Source organism: Dufourea novaeangliae, unplaced genomic scaffold (genome assembly GCF_001272555.1).
Source record: "Dufourea novaeangliae isolate 0120121106 unplaced genomic scaffold, ASM127255v1 scaffold168, whole genome shotgun sequence".
Lineage (NCBI taxonomy): Eukaryota > Metazoa > Arthropoda > Insecta > Hymenoptera > Halictidae > Dufourea > Dufourea novaeangliae.
In genome coordinates, this window is record NW_015374062.1 from 1,023,840 (window position 1) to 1,045,803 (window position 21,964).

The 21,964-nt window shown below is 40.6% G+C and overlaps 1 protein-coding gene across 1 annotated transcript; it reads left to right on the forward strand.

Moving 5' to 3' along the window:
* The first annotated feature begins 6,475 nt into the window (after positions 1–6,475).
* LOC107190153 (muscle M-line assembly protein unc-89-like) lies at positions 6,476–21,957 on the forward strand. Its single transcript, XM_015578906.1, has 13 exons — positions 6,476–6,558; positions 9,529–9,829; positions 11,776–11,956; positions 12,851–13,101; positions 13,589–13,733; positions 14,183–14,395; positions 14,709–14,891; positions 15,146–15,343; positions 15,883–16,019; positions 16,271–16,607; positions 16,972–17,256; positions 17,674–21,845; positions 21,919–21,957. The coding sequence occupies exons 1-13, from the start codon at positions 6,476–6,478 to the stop codon at positions 21,955–21,957; spliced, it is 6,525 nt and encodes a 2,174-aa protein (XP_015434392.1).
* The last annotated feature ends 7 nt before the right edge of the window (positions 21,958–21,964 follow it).

The window sequence follows — 21,964 nt, forward strand, 5'->3', positions numbered from 1 at the left end:
CAGAATTCTGTTGAATTTGAACTGTGTGTTTCATTGCGTGTAAATTATTTCGGGCAACCCTGCTACATACACTTCATACATAGTTACATTAATGCATCATCAATATATTAGATAATCTATGTACGTAGCCTGCCAAAAGTATGAGACCATGTCTGACAATTGAAACGTTCATTCGCCAAAGTGATTAACGCCACAAAAATTATCAAGGAAATTTATTTTAAAAATTTCAACAAGTAGCGTTAATAACTGACCTAAGATTTCCTCAATTAAAGAAGGAGGAGAATATTATTTTACACAAGTTTAATGATCTAACAGTGTACTATACATACAAAAAATTTTGTAAATTATACAAAAAAATTGAAACTGAACAATTTAAAAACAATTAGTGGAATAATTTGTCACTCCATTGAGAACTACTAAACCCCAAAATATATTTTTACATAATACGCCATTTAACCCTTTCAGCGCTAAGATGTCCGATGACGCGCGTCTATTATACGTTTACCTATTACGAGAAGTGTGCTGAATAATTTTTCATATTTGAGTCTTTTAATTTTTAATCTTAACAATTTTCCGCAATACGCTTCATTCATATAAATAGAGCAACAACGCATTGTGACCAATTTTTCGAAACTCTCATATAGGTTCATAGCGATGAAAAAGTGAAATAAAAATAGTATATTTCCTATTCAAAGACATACAGACACGATCCAACCATATTTCACCCTGCAACTCAACCAAACCATTAAAAACCTCCAACTTGGCGATCATCCCAACAATCCAATCTCCCAACTCCAAAACAGTAACCAGCGGTCTTTCACCGCGTAAACATCCTTTTCACGAAATCCTGACCACGACAACCTCTCCAACCGTAGCCAACGAACTCACCCGTCCCCAGAATTCAATTAAAACGTAAAACTCCAAGTCGTTCCTTAATCACACGAAATCAGACGTAACCGGACGAAGCTCGTGAGCGTGGACCAAGAAGAACGAGGGGATAAAAAAACCCCGAAGACCACGCAGACGAAGTTACATCAGGGGATATCGGGCCAAAAGAAAGAGGAAGGAGCGCAGCCATGAGGGGGGGGGGGAAGTCGTTGGATTCGGGAAGAAAGATAGAAAGAGGGAGAGAAAGAGGAAGAGGCGTAGGAGAGCTAACGTGGATAGTACAGCGCATGTGCGCGTTTCGTTAAAACGACGAAGCCGAGAGTGCGGTGTCGAGACGATTTTAGACCGGAGCAGGGCCTCCTGCCGTCAGATTTCGTGGCGCAGGGTGTGCTTGTGCCACGGGTCACAGGGAGTTTAGAGAGAGCCTCGCCGGAAGAGGAAGGAGTCGGGGCCGGTCGTGTGTGGTGTGTGCACCGCAAAATAACCAGAAAACACGGGTGTTAACCCAGCAGGTTGTCCCAACTTGTTCCGTTTGATCGAAACGTACAAGCCCCGCGAGCAGATCCGCGTGGCATCAAGAAGAGTGATGTCCATGCGAGGAGAAGTCGGTCTTCGTATCATCTGACGAGATGACCTTAACAGGTAAGAGCCGCTTCTGCCTCTTCGAACGCGATTCGAACGCCGCCGGTTCGAACGGATCACTTCGATCCGAATAACCGTGTGGATCGTCGATGATCGTCGGTAAGAAACGTGGCTCCGAGGCGCGGAGGATCTGGTGACGCCGCGATGGAGATCTAGGAGTTTTGATATTTTCATCAAAAGCTTCCTGATAATCTCGTAATAGCTATTATAGTGTCGATACGAAGAAGAAATTTCAATAGTTCGTTGCATATTATATATTGTTATTCGATAGTTCGATAATCATATTTCGAAGGTGTTAACGAAAAATCGCGGGAGTTCTCGGCTGCCACGACAGGGTCCATCAGCTTGGCGAGTTTCGTGGGCGAAGCGTATAATCGCGGGAAAGAATTTTGATATCTTTACGAGATTCTCGGGGCTATTGATTGGATCCAGAGATATTTATAAAAGATGGAATCCCCCCGTATCAACAAGTTGTGAGACGGAAATACGTAACGATCGACGATCGAGTTCCCGCGAAAGTGGATGGAGGACGAGTATAAAGATCGTCAGTGAGTAATCGGTCGTGTTCTCGGTGGTCGTGTTTATTTCTTTTTTTTTTCTTTTCACGTTATTTATTTACCATAATACCGGCTAGGGTGGTGTACGCGTGCGCGGTGGAATATCCTTGTCGCGATTGGGCACGATACTCGCAAATCGGGGAAAACGAAATTTCCCGAACGATTTTTCGAGCGCGTGTCTTTATCGTTCGGCGAGTGTCTCGTTTTATTTTCTTAAGCGGTTTCCCTACGTGTGCTTTTCCAACGGACAGGTATTCTATATTTATGCCGTCGCGGCGTTTTGCATGCACACACGTAGAGTGCCGTGTTTCTGCGGCGATTTCGGTTCGGCCACGTGACCGCCGAAATACCAGGTAGTTCGCGAATAATAAATTCTCGCCTACGGGCCGAACGCTGCGACGTTACGACTGGCGTTTTTGGTTTTGCAACTGTGCTAGCACATTGATTATAATAAGCGTTGTCATACACGACGGGGGAACGGGATTTCGTGACAGGCTAGTAATGGACCATTTTGCATTATGCAATGTCGCCGATTGCAGATCAGACGAAAGCCAAAGGACCGCCGCAATGGCTCGAGCCGGATCAGGTCCTTACGGTTCAGGGACGCGTCGGGGAGGATGTCGTCGTCGAGCCGAAACTGCGGTGGTCCGATGTGTTCGACGAGCTACGATTCGAACTGTGAGTACGATTTGTCATTTTTAACCAGTCAACTGCGGTCGACGTGTATACACGTCAATCCAAAATATTATTTCGGTGCGGTTGACGTGTATACTCGTTGTGTAAAATGAAAAAGTACCATTTACTATAAAAATTCCAAATTTCAGAAAAAATAAAAGTGTCATTTAGTGGTATGTTTACTGTATGTTACCAATGAAACTGGTAAGTATTTTGTAAAAAAAAGTTTGATTATTCTCTTTGGTATATCAGTTATTCCCCGTAGAATGTATTGCTTTTTACAAACTGAGTTGATTATTTTCTCCAATGCATATGGCATTCCCTGAATTGTTTTGTGTAAATTGCGTTGCTCAGAAGAATGAATTTATTAATTTAATTTTCTTGTAATGTTTATGAATTTTATTATTTTTTGATAATTTATCATTGTCGTCTAAAATTCAGTATATTAATACTATATAATACTGAGTATTTTTAAATATTTCTTCTTAGTATCCAAGGTACTTAAATTTGACGTGTATCATTTTTGTATTGCTCATTTCTTCATAACATATCATATCAACGGTTGAAGTAATTTTATTCAAAAGGATACAAACCTGAAGAATAAGTAAGGAGAACAGCAAGGTGAAAAAGTTCAATAAATTTTAGTACGGTTTCCATTTTATATGAGACTTGATAATACCTTCGATGCAGTACCAAAATTTCTATTTATTTCTAGTTCCTGTAATGAAATTTAGGTAGTAATTAATAATGGCTTTAGGCATGTGTTGAAATACACGTAATATGAAATGAATGAATAGTACCACTATCGGGCTCGAGGTCCTAATTATGTAACAAGAATAATTATAGCAGAGAAGAAGAATATCGAGAAATCGACGAAGGAAAGGGATATTCGAAACGAAGACTGGCATCATTGTTATCGGCTCGACGGAAGTTCACGACACTCTCCCCGTGTCATTCTTCTCGTACTACTGTTCATTCCGCCCTGTCGTTTACACATTATCATTCATTCTCGACTATTGGCCCTAATTTCGGTGGAAACCTTGAAACGTGCCAAGGATCAAACGCAGTTTATTTCGAGCTGTCGCGCACTTAATTTTCGCCCAGTACCAAATTACACTCTCGTCCCGTGTAATCCCGTTGCTAGTTTTTGCATACATCGAAGATTATAAATAATGCAAATTTTCCACCGCCAGAACCGTATCTGCCCATATCTTCTATCTTTCGTCAAATTCCACACGATATTAAAAAAAAGTATTCACAAAGAACGAATTAATTACCTTCTTAGATAAAATGTATATCATTCAGTAAATAGAAATATTAAATCTCCAGTGGATTATGAAGTATTGAAATGGACCGTTTGGAAAAATTGTATCTTTTACTACGTGGAAAAAAAAATCATAATCGACTTACTTCGTTTCTTATTTCCTTGATTAGGCAAAGATTGGAGGAGCGTTTCACGTTTCTCGAAGTTGGTCGTGATAGCTTGCAGTAGCACAATCGATAATTTCGTGGGGTGTCTAGGAAGGTGAAAGAGTCGGTACATAGGTAGAGATTTGAACGCTTATTTCGGGAACGCAAGACATGACCTCATCTAGCCTCGCCGCTTAAATAAGACAAGGGTGACGGATCGATGGTGGTAATTGTTGTCTTTTTCAGACTATACGTCTTCTGATTCACTCAGCCTGGGTCTGCTGAGTCCATCCCTCGATCTGGCGCATCTGTCGAAACGTGTTATCTCGATGCAAGAAACTTCAGATCGCTTCTGATTTATTAGCGCACTTAATCTTGATTAACCCCTCAACGGTGGAGCATTTTGGACTGGTTGAAAATCGTCTCTGTGTTTACATTACAATCTGAAGGAAATCACAAATACTTATCGATCCAGAAATATTTCATTCAACTATTTCAATAGTATTTCGTAAGGATGTGTCGAGATCGCAGTTGAAAACAAATTTAGAATTATTTGAACATTCTTCCTTATTTCCAATAGAAAAATCTTCATTTTTAAAACTAACACATTTAACCCTCTATTGTCACACTTCAATTGGAACCAAGTCAATATCCAGTCAGCTGTTGTTTAAAAACTATTTGCTAAATTAAGTCGTAAAATAATTCTGAAACGAAGTTTGAACATTGTAGATTATATTTTCGCGGTTAAGTATCAACATTGAAAGTTCCATCATGTTCAAAAAAATTCTCGAAGATAACCAAAATTCTGAAAATTGTTGCAAGAATTAAACGAAAAAAAAACGATGCAGAAATTAATTCTACCTCTTAATGGATGACAGAACCCAGAAACCGCACAAAAATGTGAAAACTAAATACAGTGTGTAATCGGTTAACGAACAGTTCGGACAATAAACGTAGCATAAACAATAATTTATATTTACTTTTTGGATTTCCCGAACGAATTAATCAAATTCTCATAAAAATCTGGTGAATCGATGATAACGAACATTTTCTTTGAACGGGTTATGTGCGTTAACCGATCACCCACTATAATCCTGGAGCACCCTCGACATTCGTGACTCCGCCGACCTACATTTCGCATGCGCAGTTTTCAAGACCAAAGCTTACATAACCATCGAACAATCGTCATTCTGGAGGATTCTCTTGCTAGATCGTACCCCCCTGACAAAACAGACGCTACGTCACCGCGACAACGGAAGCGTTTCTCTCGCGGATTACGAAAGATTCCGTACGCGCATTGACGTTCAATCGCGGATCGTCACCCCTCGCCGACCGTAGCCCTCCCCTCTAGGCTGGCTAATTTCGACCGAGCTCGAAATTTTCGCGAAAAGACGAAAGAGGCGCTGCTCCTTGGGCATCCGGCTCTAGGATCCGTCCACGCTGGTTTGCTTATAGTTTTCTTCGAACTATAGCGGAACGGCGGAGCGTGGAGGTGGAAAATCGGGCGCGGACGACCTGGCGCTGGCATCCCGCTATCAGTCTTCCGAGGGAGCGTCGCGACGATCGACGAGCGGCCAAAAATCAGCTCGTAACCATTCCTCCGGCATTAGTTAGCGTACGCCATCGACAGATCCCACGGAAACGAACCGGGGATCGCTGGTGATCGCTCGGCGATCGGACGCCACCCCCTCCGAACGAGTTCGAAATCCCTCGTGTTTACTTTTTTCCCTTTCCTCAACGATCCTGATCGTCTCGAATAATCGCGAGTGAAATTTCAATTCAATAAATTCGTTCTAACGGTGATCATCTGGTTCGCCATGAAACAAAATGATATGTTACCGAAGTTCTGGTTCAGTTAGTGATTGATGCATATGTCATCTGGAGTGTCAGGTCTGGATAGAATGAAACTGACGATCTGTAGTGCGTCTATGATATCGATAGACGACGTGAAGTCATCGAACAGACTCGCCAGGGTCGAACGGTCTCGGGAGGACGCTTCGCGGGTTTATTTTTGCGGGTCTGTCAACGTGTATACCGATAGAAAGAACGCACACGTGATGCCAACGTCTCAGCCTCTAGATCGATGGTCGTAATAAATATCAGCAACGACAACGTGGCCGGTGGATTAGGGATCAATGCATCGTTTAGGATTCCATCCGCCGCTTCGACCCTAGCTGAATGTCAGTGTCAACGGAATGTGTGGCTCGATCGACTCACGTGTGATCGGTGGTGATTGGTTTACAAGGTGGTAGATCTTGATTCTGGGAAAAGTGGTGGTTGGTTAGTGAATCGACACCGGTGACATGGGGAGCGAGTGTTGCAAGTGCGCGAACGGCAAGAAACCAGCCATCGCTGGTGGCTCCTTCTCCGATGGATCGGAAAATCGGTAGGATCTTGAACTATTATATATAATAGCTTCTTTTGATGGATTGTTGCTGGAAAATTTTATCGGAATATTTAGTGTCATTGTTGGATTAACCCTCGAGGATTATACCAAGGATTTCTACCGAAATTATATAACCCTACATAAGCCCTAGCATTATAGAAACCGAAAAAATACCGGTATTTATTTCCGATCTCGGTAATATATCGGTTATGGTATACGTCTACTACCAAAAAGCGTAATAACGAAAAAGAAAAGTGATTGACACTAAAAATTTTTAAACTTACCAGAGTATTTGTTTACTCTCCTGGAAAAAAAAATGGGCAAGGTTCGTTTTTCTGATGAGCCCCTAGATTTTCAATAACACACAGTCGATCGAAAGCAGCCACGTTTAAGGGAAACCATAAGATTTTTCACAGACCCGTTCGTACCGTTTCGTGGAGTGTATATTTAACCGCGGAGTGTCGTTCAACGAGGAATTCGTAATTTTCTAATGTCTAACGGCGCTCTAAATAAAAATCGGTTACATGCTTCCAACGTATTTCGGGCAAACAAATGATCTAGAGCGGCTCAAACTCTTGGCATTGCTCTACTGCCCTATTTTCGTCACCTTTTTACCGGCGACGGCCGACCTGAGGGAAAAGAATCCGTCTTATGGCGCCCGGCAGGATCGCGAGGATGCATCGCGTATCATTGGATTTTTCGAAGGCCGTCGATCGTTCGGATCATTGAGATATCTCGCAACGATCTAGAAATACCGTAGCCAAAGATCAGTGGTGCAACCGCGTGCGATTGACGTAAGTTCATTGGGAACGGCGCGACACCGGCCCACGACACGATTCCTCTTTTCATCTGGTTGCTTTTGTCGCTGCTTTCTGTTTTCGCTCCCATCCCTCCTTGCCCCCTTTCTTTCCCTTGTACAAACACTTGGACGACCGGGGGCGGTACTGTCAATCTTAAAATAACGATCGCCGTCGAGGACAGCGCCAGTAAAAAAGTGTGTTCGACAACACTTTAGTATTCTCTAAACAAAGAAGTTATTTAACGAGTTAGAGGAGTTATTACTTTAAAGAAATTGTAAACCTTAGGCGGTGACACTGTTAGTAGTAGGAATGGTAATGTTTGGTTTGTGTGGACCATCCTTTGAAATAGACGAAGAGGAGGTAGTTTGTTATCAGAAATTGGATATACCAGAGTGATGCGTAATTGTTGATATTTTATGCAGTGTCGGTGACGTGATATTTATTAATCAATATTTATGAATCGCCCTAGTACGATATGATGATATACGTAATAAGGAATTTAATCAGTAATATTAAGTGAATGTTTCCTATAATACGCTGAAGACCGCATGAAGGGATAGACGAATTTTATTTCTATTGTACACTTTATAATATGAAGTATTGTTGGTCCATACTGTCATAAACAATTTTTAATAGTTTCATTATTGCATAAAACTAATTACTGTCACAGGTAGCTATTATGGGAGTCAATATTGTTAACTCCTTACGCAATATTTAACTTAAAACAACTGGCAAAACTTCCAATATTTAAACTCAATTAAAACTAAAAGGAGGTTAGTACTAAAATTGTATTGACAAAAATATCGATTAATTAAGAACAACTCCATTTCCACGGACACAATTAAGTGCGCAGCGCTTATCGTTGGCGTCGTACTTCGAACGCTTGTACTTAAAGCGTCCTGTCGGTCGACTTTGCTTGTTTCCATGGAAGACTTCTGTAAATTCACCAAAGTAAACGCAGCAGGAAGATCGAACGGGATTATGGATACGCGAAATTTATTTCACGGCCAGACAAAATAGACATTGCATCATCGGCCGCCGATCCGTTTCGCTATATACCGAGGTTGCACCGCAACGATGAAAAGCCGCCGTCACCTAAGGGTGCATCACGCGTGCAGGCAGGCGCAGCGCAGCGCGGTGCGATGTGTAATGTTGCGCAAAGACAGTTTCGCGGCCGACTGAATGAGCCTCGCAATAATAGACGCCGATCTTTCGAACTGTCTGCCACGCCGAAGAAACAGCAAATAGACGGTGCGACGATGACCATCGGTCCGATTGGACCTCGGCCATCGCCCCGAGGAGAACCAGAAACTGACATTTCGGAATTGCAAAACCGCCCCCGTTTCCATTGGAAAGTGTTCCTATTCACTTTCCCGCTGAATGTTATCGTATCTTTACGTTCGTTCTGTGTATTGTTTATTCCGTCATTTTCTGTGGAATATTTGATCGTTTTGTGAAGAAGAATTATAAAAATACTAAGAATATTTAGAGTATTCAGAATATTATAAATATTTAGAATATTAGGAATAGTAAAGAATAGTAAAGAATAGTAAAGAATAGTAAAGAATAGTAAAGAACGTTAAGGTATGTTAAGGAATATTAAGGAATATTAAAGAATATTAGAATATTAAGAATATTATGAACATTCAGCGGGAAAGTGAAATCAATTAGGATGGGTAATTGTAGTTCTTAATTCTAAAGAATGTCTTTGTTAGTTTGATTCCTTGACTCCGTTGGTATAAACTTGACGATTTGTTCCAAAGATATTTATAGATCGCCTACGTGTATTTCAAGCGCATAACTCAGTGGTGCAATCAGTGTAAATACTACACAGGTTCGATAAACCTATGGTTGTTTGAAGGAGCAAATACCAAGTGTTGAAAACTGGCGTTGAGATTGTTGACGATTGTTTTGGAGTGTTGCAGGCGCAGGTTTTCCATTCCGTTATGTGCATACGTTTGGTTTAACATTCAGTTGACTGTGTTTTATTTTTATTTGTTTTTTAACATCAACTTAAAACTTAAGTAATAATAAATATTTTTTAAATCAAAAAAGTAGTACCTTTTTTATCTGCTGTTGTATTGGCGTTCACGATTCCGAACGGTGCAATACCAAGCAGGGTATAATTAAGAGATTAAGTATATCGACGTGGTACGTTTTTTAATTGCAGAACACGCGGAGATGTACCGATACCATCCGATCGATACCGAATTCAAATGCGAGGCAATGTCGTCCAACTGACCCTCACGCAATCGCAAAAAGACGACGCAGGCCACTATGCTCTGGTGGCGACGAGGGTCGGTCAAGGATTCGATAAAGGATCCTCGAAGAAGATTCACCTTAGCATCGACGAAACGATCTCCGAAGAGGGCGATCCTCCAGTTTTCCTGCGACGATTGACCGATCTGGCAGTCAAGGTCGGCACCAGAACTAGATTCCTCGTGGAAATTCGAAGTTCAACGACTCCGAAGGTACTTGTTTATAAATAGACTGTTTAAAAAACTATTATTAAATGTCTTCGGGAATAGTTATAACATATTGACATTGAAATATAAGAAAAGAAAAATTCATTTCTCCACGCCACGGGGTTCGAAAAACAATTACGTAAAATAACTGTATTATACCGGTATTTTCAAATGTACTTTCTCCCTATATAAACCTTACCCTTATAGAAACCAAAAAAATACCGGTATTTATTTCAATTTTCGGTAATATATCAGTTTCAGTATAGCTTTGATGGTATAATATCGGTATCAAAATCATACCGGTTTATATCCCTGCCTGAATGTGTTTTATTGACTTTACTACCTCCCTGTTTCATTACCACTTACTATACACGCAACCTGAATGTAAAATCACGGAAAAAGTATCGAAAAACGAAACTTGTTAATAATTCCAAAAACTTTCGAAAACATTCGAATAAACTGGGTGTTACAATAAAAAGTGACAGTAAATGTGTACATTCCGGAGAGGTTTATCTCGAAGTCGGTCTCTTAGCCAGGAACAACTGTTAACGTCGAAGAAGAAGGAAGAACAGACGGGTGACATTCCAGAATTGATAGGCCGGGAGCAATCGTGGAATCCGTGCCAAATCCGGTGATTAACCCGGAAGGGGTGAGGCGAAATCAGTCGGTGACTTATTGCCCACGGGTTTCTGTTGGTTCGTCTGCCCCGGAACACTCGGACCGGGCCGGTAAACGCGAACTAAATGGGACCCCGCCGAGGTCCATGACCCGAGGCGAGCTTTTGCGGCGGGAGACAAAAAGGGAGGAAACGGGGATCCGTTACACACGCGCTCGAATTCGTCGTATTACGACTATTATTACGCGTGCGCGTATACTATGCCGGGGAACTATGCCCACCGATCGGCTAAATCCGCGTGCGTTCCCGCTCGTAAACCTCGAAATGGTCGTTTTCCGCGGTGGCGGTCTGCGACCGCGGTTGCGTAATCCTCCGGGGAGAAAACTTGAAAGGGAATGAAGACCCGTTTACACGTTCGAATAATTTACGGAAACTGACCTGTACTATCAAATCTGCAGAAACAAATATTAATTTTATCGATTTCAATTAATTTTCATCTATATTTTCCATTTTAAGAAAATATACGGGAAGTATTTCCAAGGTTCTGGGAATTATATTATAAACTAAACTTAAAATTGAATTACAATCGGAAAATAGGTAATTCTTCATATAAAAGTAAGTCGAAAATATAGATTGAAGTTTTTTCATATAGAGCTCCGTTTACGAGAAAATCGAGTTTGAAGATTCATCGGAAACACGTGTATTCGTGCTGGCAGTAAGTAGAAACGGAATGTAGTGGACAGACGCAGTAACCAAGTCCTATTCCATCGCACGCGTATCCAGCAGATTTTCTAATTCGATTATCTTAGAAACGAAGAATCACACGAAAAAATTTTATTGTATATTTTCGACCTACTATTACATGAGGAATTACCTCCTTTCCGATTGTACCACGATTTCGTATATATCCAGTTGTATAGAATAAAACTTGACTAGCGCGTCTGATCATTGCATTCCGTTTCTACTTAGTACCGTGACGAATGCCTGCGTTTTCTCTTAAAGGATCTTAAACCTTAAATCTTAAAAGCTTTATTTTCTTCAACATAGGTTTTTGACTTTAAGGTCACACTGGCCAGTAGTATATTTGTTAATGAGCAGCCCTATTGTAACATTGCAAGAGGCATTGATTAGTCATGGAAAAAAACACTCTCAGTTGCTTAACAAAAGTAAAAGTGTAACTTCAAAGTTACATGGCGTTGTTAAGGGATCAAATAACAATATTCAGCAATAAAATAAATACTTCATTTTCTGAACGCGTGCCATTTCACGACCCCCCGACGTCAGATCGCGCGTCGCCGTATAAATCACTCAACGCGTCGTTGTCGCTGAATTCCAGATTACTTGGCACAGAAATGCCGAACCGGTACACGCGGGCTCGAGATTCTCTTTCGTCCACGAAGGGAACTTCTACTGCGTGGACGTCGCCCCAGTCACGGTCGATGATGAAGGGCACTGGACATGCATGGCGGAAAACCAAGGCGGAAGATCCTCCTGCACTTCCCGTCTCACGGTGATCGGTAAGTGAATGGAGAATTTCGATCGTTATGCAATAGATCGATCACTTCACTCGATGTAAGCGAAGAAAATCATTCGCACCTATTTCTACAGTGCTTATACAGTGGTAAACTTTATTAATACAATTTAATTATACATATAAATTCATAATAATAATATTTCAGAAGTCTGTTATTAGAAGAAAATTTTCTATTGAAAACCCAAGTGTTGTGAAAGAATCATTATCTATTTCATTAAATTATTATCCAATTGGAATTAAAATTATTATTATTATTCTAGAGCCAAACTTATGAAAATGTTTGCACTCACCTAGTGATATTGAGTGAAGCCAAATTCAGTATTTACTTCTAGGAAAGTACAAAAAACACACGATTCTTAATAATTATTCGTCATTAGTTACTAACAGCCTACGCTATTAAGTTGGTTGAAAATAAATGGCTTTCTTCTCCGAATTCATATAAACGACAATGTAGCTGTCGCGTACTGCCGGGAGCATATCAAATTAGACGATCGATGATGTTAAGGGTCGCTGAATGCCTCTGGAACTAAACTCTCGAATAAATTTCAAGCGAATTAGACCAATGGACTGTACTTCCTTATAGACAAAAATAGAACCGAGCAAATGCGAATGGCGTTTGAAGATAGAAATGAAGACACAGCAGATTAATGTAAATGAGCATTCGGAATTCCAATAATAACGTTCAAAAACCACCTAAAAAAATATTCTAACAATAGCAAAAGATAAAAAAGTACCGTCCAAGAGTTTTACTTAGATCATAATATGTACTATATACATATTCCTCACAAAAAGTCACACATCTATCAATTTAACATTTCTTTTATCTGTATCGAGCAACGTAGATATATTGAGTTCACTTCTGTATTTTAATTTTCAGTCCCAAAAGCGTACAAACGACCAGAATTCGTCGAGGAATTACGCGCTCTGCTCACAGAGACCGGTACAGTGTCCTTAGAATGCAAAGTCGTCGGTGTGCCTACACCGGTGCTAAAATGGTTCAAGGATGACAAAGAGATCAAAGCCGGCGATGTCTTTGCGTTAACCGCGAACCCCGATGACCCAACCTCCCTTGGCATTTATACGTGTGAAGCGGTGAATTGTATGGGAGTCACTTATTCTTCTTCAAAAGTAAATAACATCATTTTTAATATTATCATTCGTTAGCTTCCTTAAACAGTTACAGTAAATTCTCGATGAGTGGTTCAGCACAATGGTAGAGCTTGGAATTCAGAAGACAATGATATTTGTTTCAGCCGCATACGATCATTAGTTTATGAAATATTTAATGTTCAGTGCCGAGGAATCTTCGAACAGTCATCGAGGATTTGCTGTATTTTGTATATATGCGTTAGGACCAAAGTCGAAAATTTTTTAAAAATAAAAATTGTTGAAATCCTATAATTCTTTCGAAATAACAGTGTTTAAAAGGTATCGTTTTACCTGTATATTTCCTACATTTAATCTTGTCTTTATGAATTACTCTAGTTATAACGTACATGTACGCCAGTTGTGAAATATTTATGCCACTGTGGACTGCACGTTCAGAACTATAACGTTTAAGGGGTTAAAAAGTTATATAATTATTTCTTTTAAAATATTTTCTTTCGTACTTTAGGTGCACGTTGTTGGAAAAGGTAGCAGAGAAGGTTCTTTGAAGCCAGCGGATTCTCTAACTCCATCGGGTCCTCTTCCTATTTTCAATAAAATTCTGCAGGACGAATGTTGCCGAATTGGGGAGACGCTTCGTCTGGCATGCCAGGGTATAGTATACATTCCAATTAACTCTTCTGTAGCTGATAATTTTCTTATCTTCCTGAATATCAGGTATCCTGTATTCAGAAAAAATTACGAAAATTACACTGATCTAACAAAAAATAACAAAACTTACGCCGCATTCAGAAAAATTACACTATAGTCACAAAATTAATTCATACACATTGTCATTGTATACTTTTTAAGAAATTGTGTTTCAAAAAAATTCATTACATAGTACAGCATACATTTGCAATCAAACCTTTTCATCTTTTCTCCAGTTACTTTAATTTGTAGTATTAAAGGGTTTTCAACAGGAAAGGTAAGTTTTCTTCTTAGCTTCTTACCATCTAAGAATAAAAATCAGGAAGTGCATGTACCAATACGTACGTTGCATTTTTTTTCAATAAAATCTTGTTAAAAAGTATGAGTAAAATATTTATCATGTTCGTGACAGTCCAAGTGCCGCCGTGGCCAAAGGCAATAACATGGTACAACAAGGAAGGACGCATCGAGGCAAGCGACAAATATCATGTGATGGAGGACGGTCTCGGTGGATACTGCGTCGAAGTACATCCGGTGGAAGCTATGGATGAGGGCGAATGGAAATGCGTCGCAACCAGCGCGGAAGATATGAAACAGTTTACTACTTGCTACGTGGCAATGTCCAGTGAGTATGGAATACGGAATGGGAAATAATTGACAGAACGGAATGAGTGGTAAATTTTTCCACTACAAAAGCATTTAAAATTAATGTACCAAAACGAAAATCCAGGGTCCATTCTAAAGAAAGGTATAAATTTAGGAAAAAGTAAAAAATTGGAAAGATATTGCCACCATATTAGAATTATACTGAATTGTTGGTACACCTAATACAATATATTCTAAAGTAACGTAAATGTATATTAAATACAATTTTACTTTGTGTCATTCAATAATTTAATACTGCTTTTTATGTTCATTTTGTAATTGTGTCTGTTCAGTTCCAAAGAACTATAGAAAACCGCGCTTCATGGAGAGCTTGAAAGCTGTCCTAACAGAGGAAGGATTGGTGTCCTTTGAGTGCAAGGTTGTCGGGTTTCCAACGCCGTTGCTGAGGTGGTTCAAAGACGGCCAGGAATTGAAACCGGGAGATGTTTATCAATTGACCGGGACCAACTCCTTGGGTAATTAATCGCCATCGTTCTAAATAATTATTTATGTGTAATAATTGAGCATTTCCTAATTATATATTTATATAAACTATGATGCAGTAAAAACTTCGATTTACTTTCATAGGAACTTTATTTTGCGATTTAAATTATTTTTGCAGTGAAAATCGTTTAATTTTCTATTGCATTATTTCTTGTCGAATATTATGAACAATTGTGAACATTTATCATTTAATTGTAAGTATATTTAGGTATTTTTGTTTTATAAGGTTCCTATTGTTGCATTGCGAGAAATTGTATGGGAGAAGCAAAAAGCACAGCCGAACTAACGATCGAAGACATTCAGAATCAATTGAACGAAGAAGAACGTATGCAGCTCGTGAGCACGAATCAACCACCCACTTTCATCAAAGGTCTCAGGAGTTACGAGGTGATGATCAACGAAGATTTTCGATTTACTATACAAGGTACGTGTGCAAATATTATTGAGAATTTACTTATTTTAAATCAAGCATTTATTTACCACTATTAAACATAATAATAAATTATGTAATATAACAAAGCGTAATAATGTTTGACGAAAATATATTAAAAACTACTACAACAAATGGAAAATTTTGTTTGAATATTTAAGAGAACAAAGGTACTGACTCTTTTTAGAACTATTGATTAATTTTGCTACAATTCGATATAATAGTTTTAATATAAAAATCTAATTTTGCCGTCTTCGTATTTTTTTATAATAATAATAAGAAGATTCCACGAACAGTGTATTGTTGCTTCTAAACATTCTACTTGTACTTTTCGAGTTGAATAAAAAAATGTTAAGCTCATAACAATAAAGTGTAAAATTCGTTCATTTGATTGTGTAACAGCTATAAAATTTACGTAAAAGCATAAATACGTAGGTGATAACACTTCTTGGAACAAATACTTCAGTTTTCTACTATTCATATCACTTTAATAACCCGAACAGCAAATCTTATTCAAAGAAATAAATTTACAGTCAGTGTTGTACCCGAGCCAAGCATCTCTTGGTACAGGGACGATGCTCCGGTGGAAGAAAACGAAAAATACCACGTTGCCAGGGAAAATCTTGGCACGTGCCATCTCGACATACGAAGGCTTGAATTTGTCGACCAAGTAAGTATTTCTCCCTCAAAAAGAAATGAAGAACTAAGTCTACACACATCAAAAACAGTAGTTAAAATAGTTAAATAGTTAATACCACTTGTAATATATACTATTCCGGAAACTTCAAATAGATTGTTGTTCAAAATGTGTAATAAACTTAAAACATTTAGAATTTCTACAATTATTTTTATAAATGGATGAAGCTTTTATATTTCGTAAAATTGACATACAAATTAAGAGTGCGCATTTTTATCCATTAGGCAGAGTGGAAGTGCGTGGCTTCCAATGATTTCGGCCATAGTGTTACTTCCTGTTTCCTGAAACTAATCATTCCCAAGCACTTCAAGAAACCGAAGTTTCTTGAAAGTTTGCGCGCCATATTATCGGACGAAGGCGCGGTGAACTTGGAGTGCAAAGTGATCGGTGTCCCGCAACCGATTCTGAAATGGTACAAAGATGGCGTCGAACTGAAGCCAGGTGACATACACAGAATCATTTCGGGACAAGATGGCACATGCTGTTTAGGAACCTACACCTGCGAGGCTACTAATTGCATGGGAACGGTCAGCAGTTCCGCGTCTCTTCTAGGTTTCGAAGGTACTTTAAAGTATTTTATACAAATTTACAATAGCAAATTCTTGTGTCAGAACTTCTTTTATGAAACTGATAAACTAAGAGGTGATAATAAAAGTGTTTCGGCATATAAAAGTTAAAATTGCAATATAAAGTTGATGTGTAATTACATTTTTTCGATCACTGGAATATTTAACAACTGACATATTAAGATGAATTTTTGTTAACAGTTTGTTAGATAGAATATCAGTCGAATCACTTGAGTCAGTAAAAAATGTTTTACTGTTGAAAAATTGGTACTGTTATTAATATACCGAATTTAATTTTGTTCCAAATCTGACTAATAGAAACGTACTGTAAAAAATTTTATGTAAATGCTCTTTCGCAGATAAATTGCCAGTCCGAAAAGAAGCAAAGGAGATCCAGTCACCGAATGGCCACGAGCTCGCCAGAAACTTGTCCCTTTCGACGATACACGAGGAAAGAACCTCTCAAATGTACGATACACCGCAAACCGATCATTCCGTTACGTTAGACGATCGAGGAGAGGTTTCCTTCAGCTTCGACGGGAAAGAGGTATCCGTTAGCCTTTACGAAACACCGGATCTCACCGAAGAAGAAGCCCTTCAGATCGTCGAGATGTACGCCGATCAATTGTCTGAACACGTAACAGGTAATTATGATGAAGTTTTCAATATCTTTCTATATACGTTTGCTGGAAATCAATAAATATATCTCAGGTCATCCGATAAATAAGTCGTATCTTGTATTACGTATAATAAGCAAGAAAACAGTCACTTCTTCGAGTCACAATTTAATAAACTATTACTAATAATAATGATTCAGAAATAAAATATGGGTTTACAAAAAGGAATTGTCAAACTATCGACAATTAAATGTTAACTCACTTGTGATTGAACTTAATTTTACAAACATTACTCACGTGTAACTTTTCAAGGACACAAACTTCAGTAAATGTAACTAATTGAATTCATTTTAAAAAGTTAAGAATTCAAAGTTCCGGTATATTTCCCTCAAAATATTAATTTCGAGTCAGTCGATTTCAGAATGTGCTTCGTTATATTTCCAGAGCACAACGTCATCGAGCTACCGCCAATGAGGTTCGTCAAAGAGTCCTCGAACTCCGGGAACCTGTTAATGGAAGCAGTAGTGATCGACGTGTCGCCGGACTATTTCGTCAGCGCAGAAGATGGCGACGACCTCCGTACCGAAGCCGATTTCGAGGATGCCTCCATACTGGACGATATAACACGAGTCCTTTCATCCCCCGAACGAGACTCCCGCAGCTCCTTGAAGCGATCCGCGAGATACAGTTTGGAAGACGACGACAAACCACCGACGAGACCTCCAAGGAAGAAATCCAGTTCCTCCTCTAAAAGCGAGAAGAGCGAAAAGAGTCAAAAAATAGAATCGGAGAGTTTCCACAGTGCCCGGAGAGACGAAAGATTCTCCCCAGTCTCTCCGATCTCTCCTGTGTCTTCTCTCAGGCAGGACGATAGCGACACATTCGCTGACGCTCTGTCGTCAGCTCGTCTGTCCATCTCGGAAAATCAGATCCAGAAGATGTACGAGGACGCGCAAGACAGAAAACGTAGTCTTAGCGGGGACAAGACCGCTGGTTCGAGTATAGACGACGGAATAGGCGGTGATTCCTCGTTCGATTCGGTCACTGGCGCCCCGAAGAAGAAACGACACCGGAAGAAGAAGCACAAACGAGACAAGGGCAGTTCCGAGGAATCCTCTCTGGGCAGCGAGATTGACGGGAAACGACGGAGAAGTCGATCTGGCAGCGCGAAAACCGAATTGCATCAACGTATCGAATCCATAAACAAGACTGAAGAACCGTACGTCGAGGACGTGCCGGATAGATCGTCCGAGAAGAAGCAATCCACCAGCGAGTCCGACAAGTCCATGTCTAAGAGCAACAAAGAACGGATGCTGGATAGCATGAAGAAACTGAAGGATCCTGTTCTTGTGGTACGAGACACTTTGGTGGACATCGATAGCCTCGATGTTACATTGAACAACGCCAACGAAGAAGCATGTAAGGCTGTCGTGGCGGAGAATATCATAAGACCGATCCAGAGTCTTTGCGAAGAGGTGTCCTCTGTAGAGGCCAAAGCTCTGAAGGGCGCTGGAGATAGGTCACTGGCTCAGAATATTCGAATTTCTTTGCTGGAGACGATTGGAGGTCCTACGGAGGAACTTCTTCGGGGCATGGAACTGATAGAACGCCAGGACAGCCTGAAGAACCGTAAGACGGACCTGATAGCAATTCTAGAAAGCCTCGTCGATCCTGTCGATGAGATTCTGATGGGTGTCACAAAGATCGAGCACGAGCTGACTGGCCGGGCGAAGGGCGAGAAACCAATTGTTCTGATCAGAATGATCTCTGCAGTGTCCAAGCTCGATGAGAATATTAGAAAGATTTCCACGGTTGACAAGAGAGCCGCGAGATTGGTCTCTAGCGTCGAGGAGATTCTAAATACCCTAGACTTCTTTTTGAATGACGTCTCGGTGGATCCTGCCAAAGGAACGATAGAGACTGTAGACACTGTGGTAGTAGAATCTCTATCCAAATCTGTCGAAGACATGGCGAAAGCTCTGAACCATCTGTCGAAGACAGAAACCAAGGACGAAGGAGTTTCGAAAGCGATGGAGCATCTTCTGACTCCAGCGCGAGAATTGAAGACGAAATTGGACACTTTGAAGACTGCTCTGGAAACTTACGAGTCGAAGGGTATATTATCGGAACATCGTACAAAACTGATCGAATCTTTGCAAGAATCGGTCGGCCAGACTGTGCAAGAGATAAAAAGAGTGAAAGATACGAAGCCCGAAGAGGTTCAGGAAATGACAATCGAAGAGCCCAAGCAAGACATTCTGAAGGAAGTGAGACTGACTCTTCAAGAGTCGATGAAGTCTTACGAAAATGTCGCGGGTACTCTCGATCCTAGACTATCCAGTATTTTCGATCGAGTCGACGAGATGTATCGAAGATTGAAGACTCCACAGAAGAAAGAAATCGGTATAGAGTCTCTGATGAGCCTCGAAGGTCCTCTTTATTCCCTCCAGTGCGCTCTGACTTCGGTTTCCATGGGAGAGAATGCTGACACTGTGTTCAAGCTTTTGGAGCCAGCAGTTTCTCAACTAAAAACTACGGTCTCTGGTCTAGACGATAACACTTTGCAACCTGTAATGGATGCCTTGACTAACATTGACAAAACGATCCACGGAAGTGTCAGCGAGCACGAGGAGTCGGTTTCTTCGAAATCCATTCAGGACGAGCCACAGACCTTGACAGATAGGATCCTCGATCCTCTGATAGACGTTCAGTCGGCTCTGAGTACTGCGCTTCAGAACGTCGAGGACGCCGATTCCGTCACCAACGGAGCATCCAGCGCACAGAGATTGCTAGCCTCTTCCGAAATAGCTGCTTGCTTGGTGGAACTTCGACAATACGTGTCGGACACCACGCGTACAGCAATGACGCTTAGGGAAGACGAAACGCTGAACAGTTTAATAGACTTGAAGGAACCTTTGCTCGACCTCCAATTAGCTCTAGCGTCCGAGGAACGAACTGTTCAGGAACTACAAGTGATCCGTAAAGTACCGTTACCGATTGAAAAACTGAAGGCAGTTGTGTCGACTGTGTTGCGTCACTCTGAGTCCCAAGAAACGACGAAAATGGTGAAGGGTATTTTAAAAATGGTAGGCGATATCCAGACTCAGTTACCGAAAACGATATCTCGTCTGTCAGAGATCGAAGAAGCTCAGAAACATTTCCTGGACGGTTTCAATGTAGATCAGAATCTCAGCGATGTCCACTTTGCTCTGTCTTCGGTGTTAGAAAGGCAGGAGAAGAGTTACCCATCTTATACATCAAACTTGGCCGGTTGCATCGAAGAACTGCGGCAGAGTATAGGTACATCGGCAGTTGAGATCGCTAATTTGAAGAATCCAGTGGACGACGATATTATACTACAAGTGTGTCAACTAAAAGAGTCTCTACTGACCCTGCAGAGAATCTTACTGACGCAGGAACACGATCCTGAAGAAGAGCAGATTCTGAAGGATTTGATGAATCCCATAAAAAAACTGAAGAGTCTGGTTCAATGTATCATCGACAGTGATGCAAAAACAGATTCTGTTCTTACGGTTTTGGAACTGCTGGAGGAAATAGAGAAAGACACGCCACTGATCGCGAAAGAAGCTTCGAAGAAGAAGGCACGAAGAGAAGCTGGGACACAGAAGGAAGAGACGAAGAAAATGAATATTGGATCGTTCGGTCTGGCAGACAGAATCAGTCGATCTTTGGACCCTATGAAACACTGGTTGTCGACTGCTTCGGAAGACAGTATGAAAGAGGAAGAAGAATCAGTGTTAAGCTCTACCATCGATGAGCTGAAGAGGGACGTGAATAAAATCGCCATTGAAACGTCCTACTCCGAGCCTCCTAGCGATGAGAATCTGATAGAAGCATTGGTGGACCTCCGAGAGCCCTTAATGAGGCTTAAAAACGCGATATCAATGTACCATCAGCCAGCAGACTTGAATACTCTAGAAGGACTGAGTAGACCTATGAAGCATCTTCTACAGACCATCATGGACGTTCTTCGACATCACTCTCGAGAGAAGTCCCTGCAACCAATAGTGGACATCGTGGAAGAAATTGAAAATCAAATACCAATTTCTATCAAAGAAGCTTTGTACAAGAAAGAACTTAACGAGGTGGTTAAGTCAATGATCCAGGAGGAGAAAGAGCTGATCACGTCCCAAGCAACGATTCAGGAGGAGACCTTTCCTCGCGAGGGAAAAGAAGAAATGATGAATACATCTCAAGAAACCATCCCTGAAGGAACACTGATGGATACTACTACTGTGCTTCCTGCAACCCAATTTTCGGAGTCGTTTGTAGAGCAAACGACGATAGAAGAGATCAGCTCGCAGAAGACTGACCAAGTGATCACACAGATTGAAGAATTATCGAGGAAAGAAGAAGTGGACAAGGCGAAGAAAAAAGAGGAAGCTGTTGGCCTGATCGTTTCCATGTCGAAGACACTAGAAAATGTTGAATTTGATGTTACTGGGATTTTAGAAGACTTCGAACAGCCTACAGCGAGTAGCACAGCACTACCGACTTCGACGTTGGCTAACTCTTTGGAACAATTTATGAAAACAATTTCTACGATGCGTGTGATGACCGAAAGTTACGTGACGTCATCTGATTCTTATGAACAGGTGGTTGCTCGAACAAATTCTCTGATAGGTAACCTTGTGCAACCCTTAAACAACCTTCAAGATGTTCTTCTAGAGAATCATCAATACGGCGCCCAAGAGCTCTTCATCCTAAATCATTT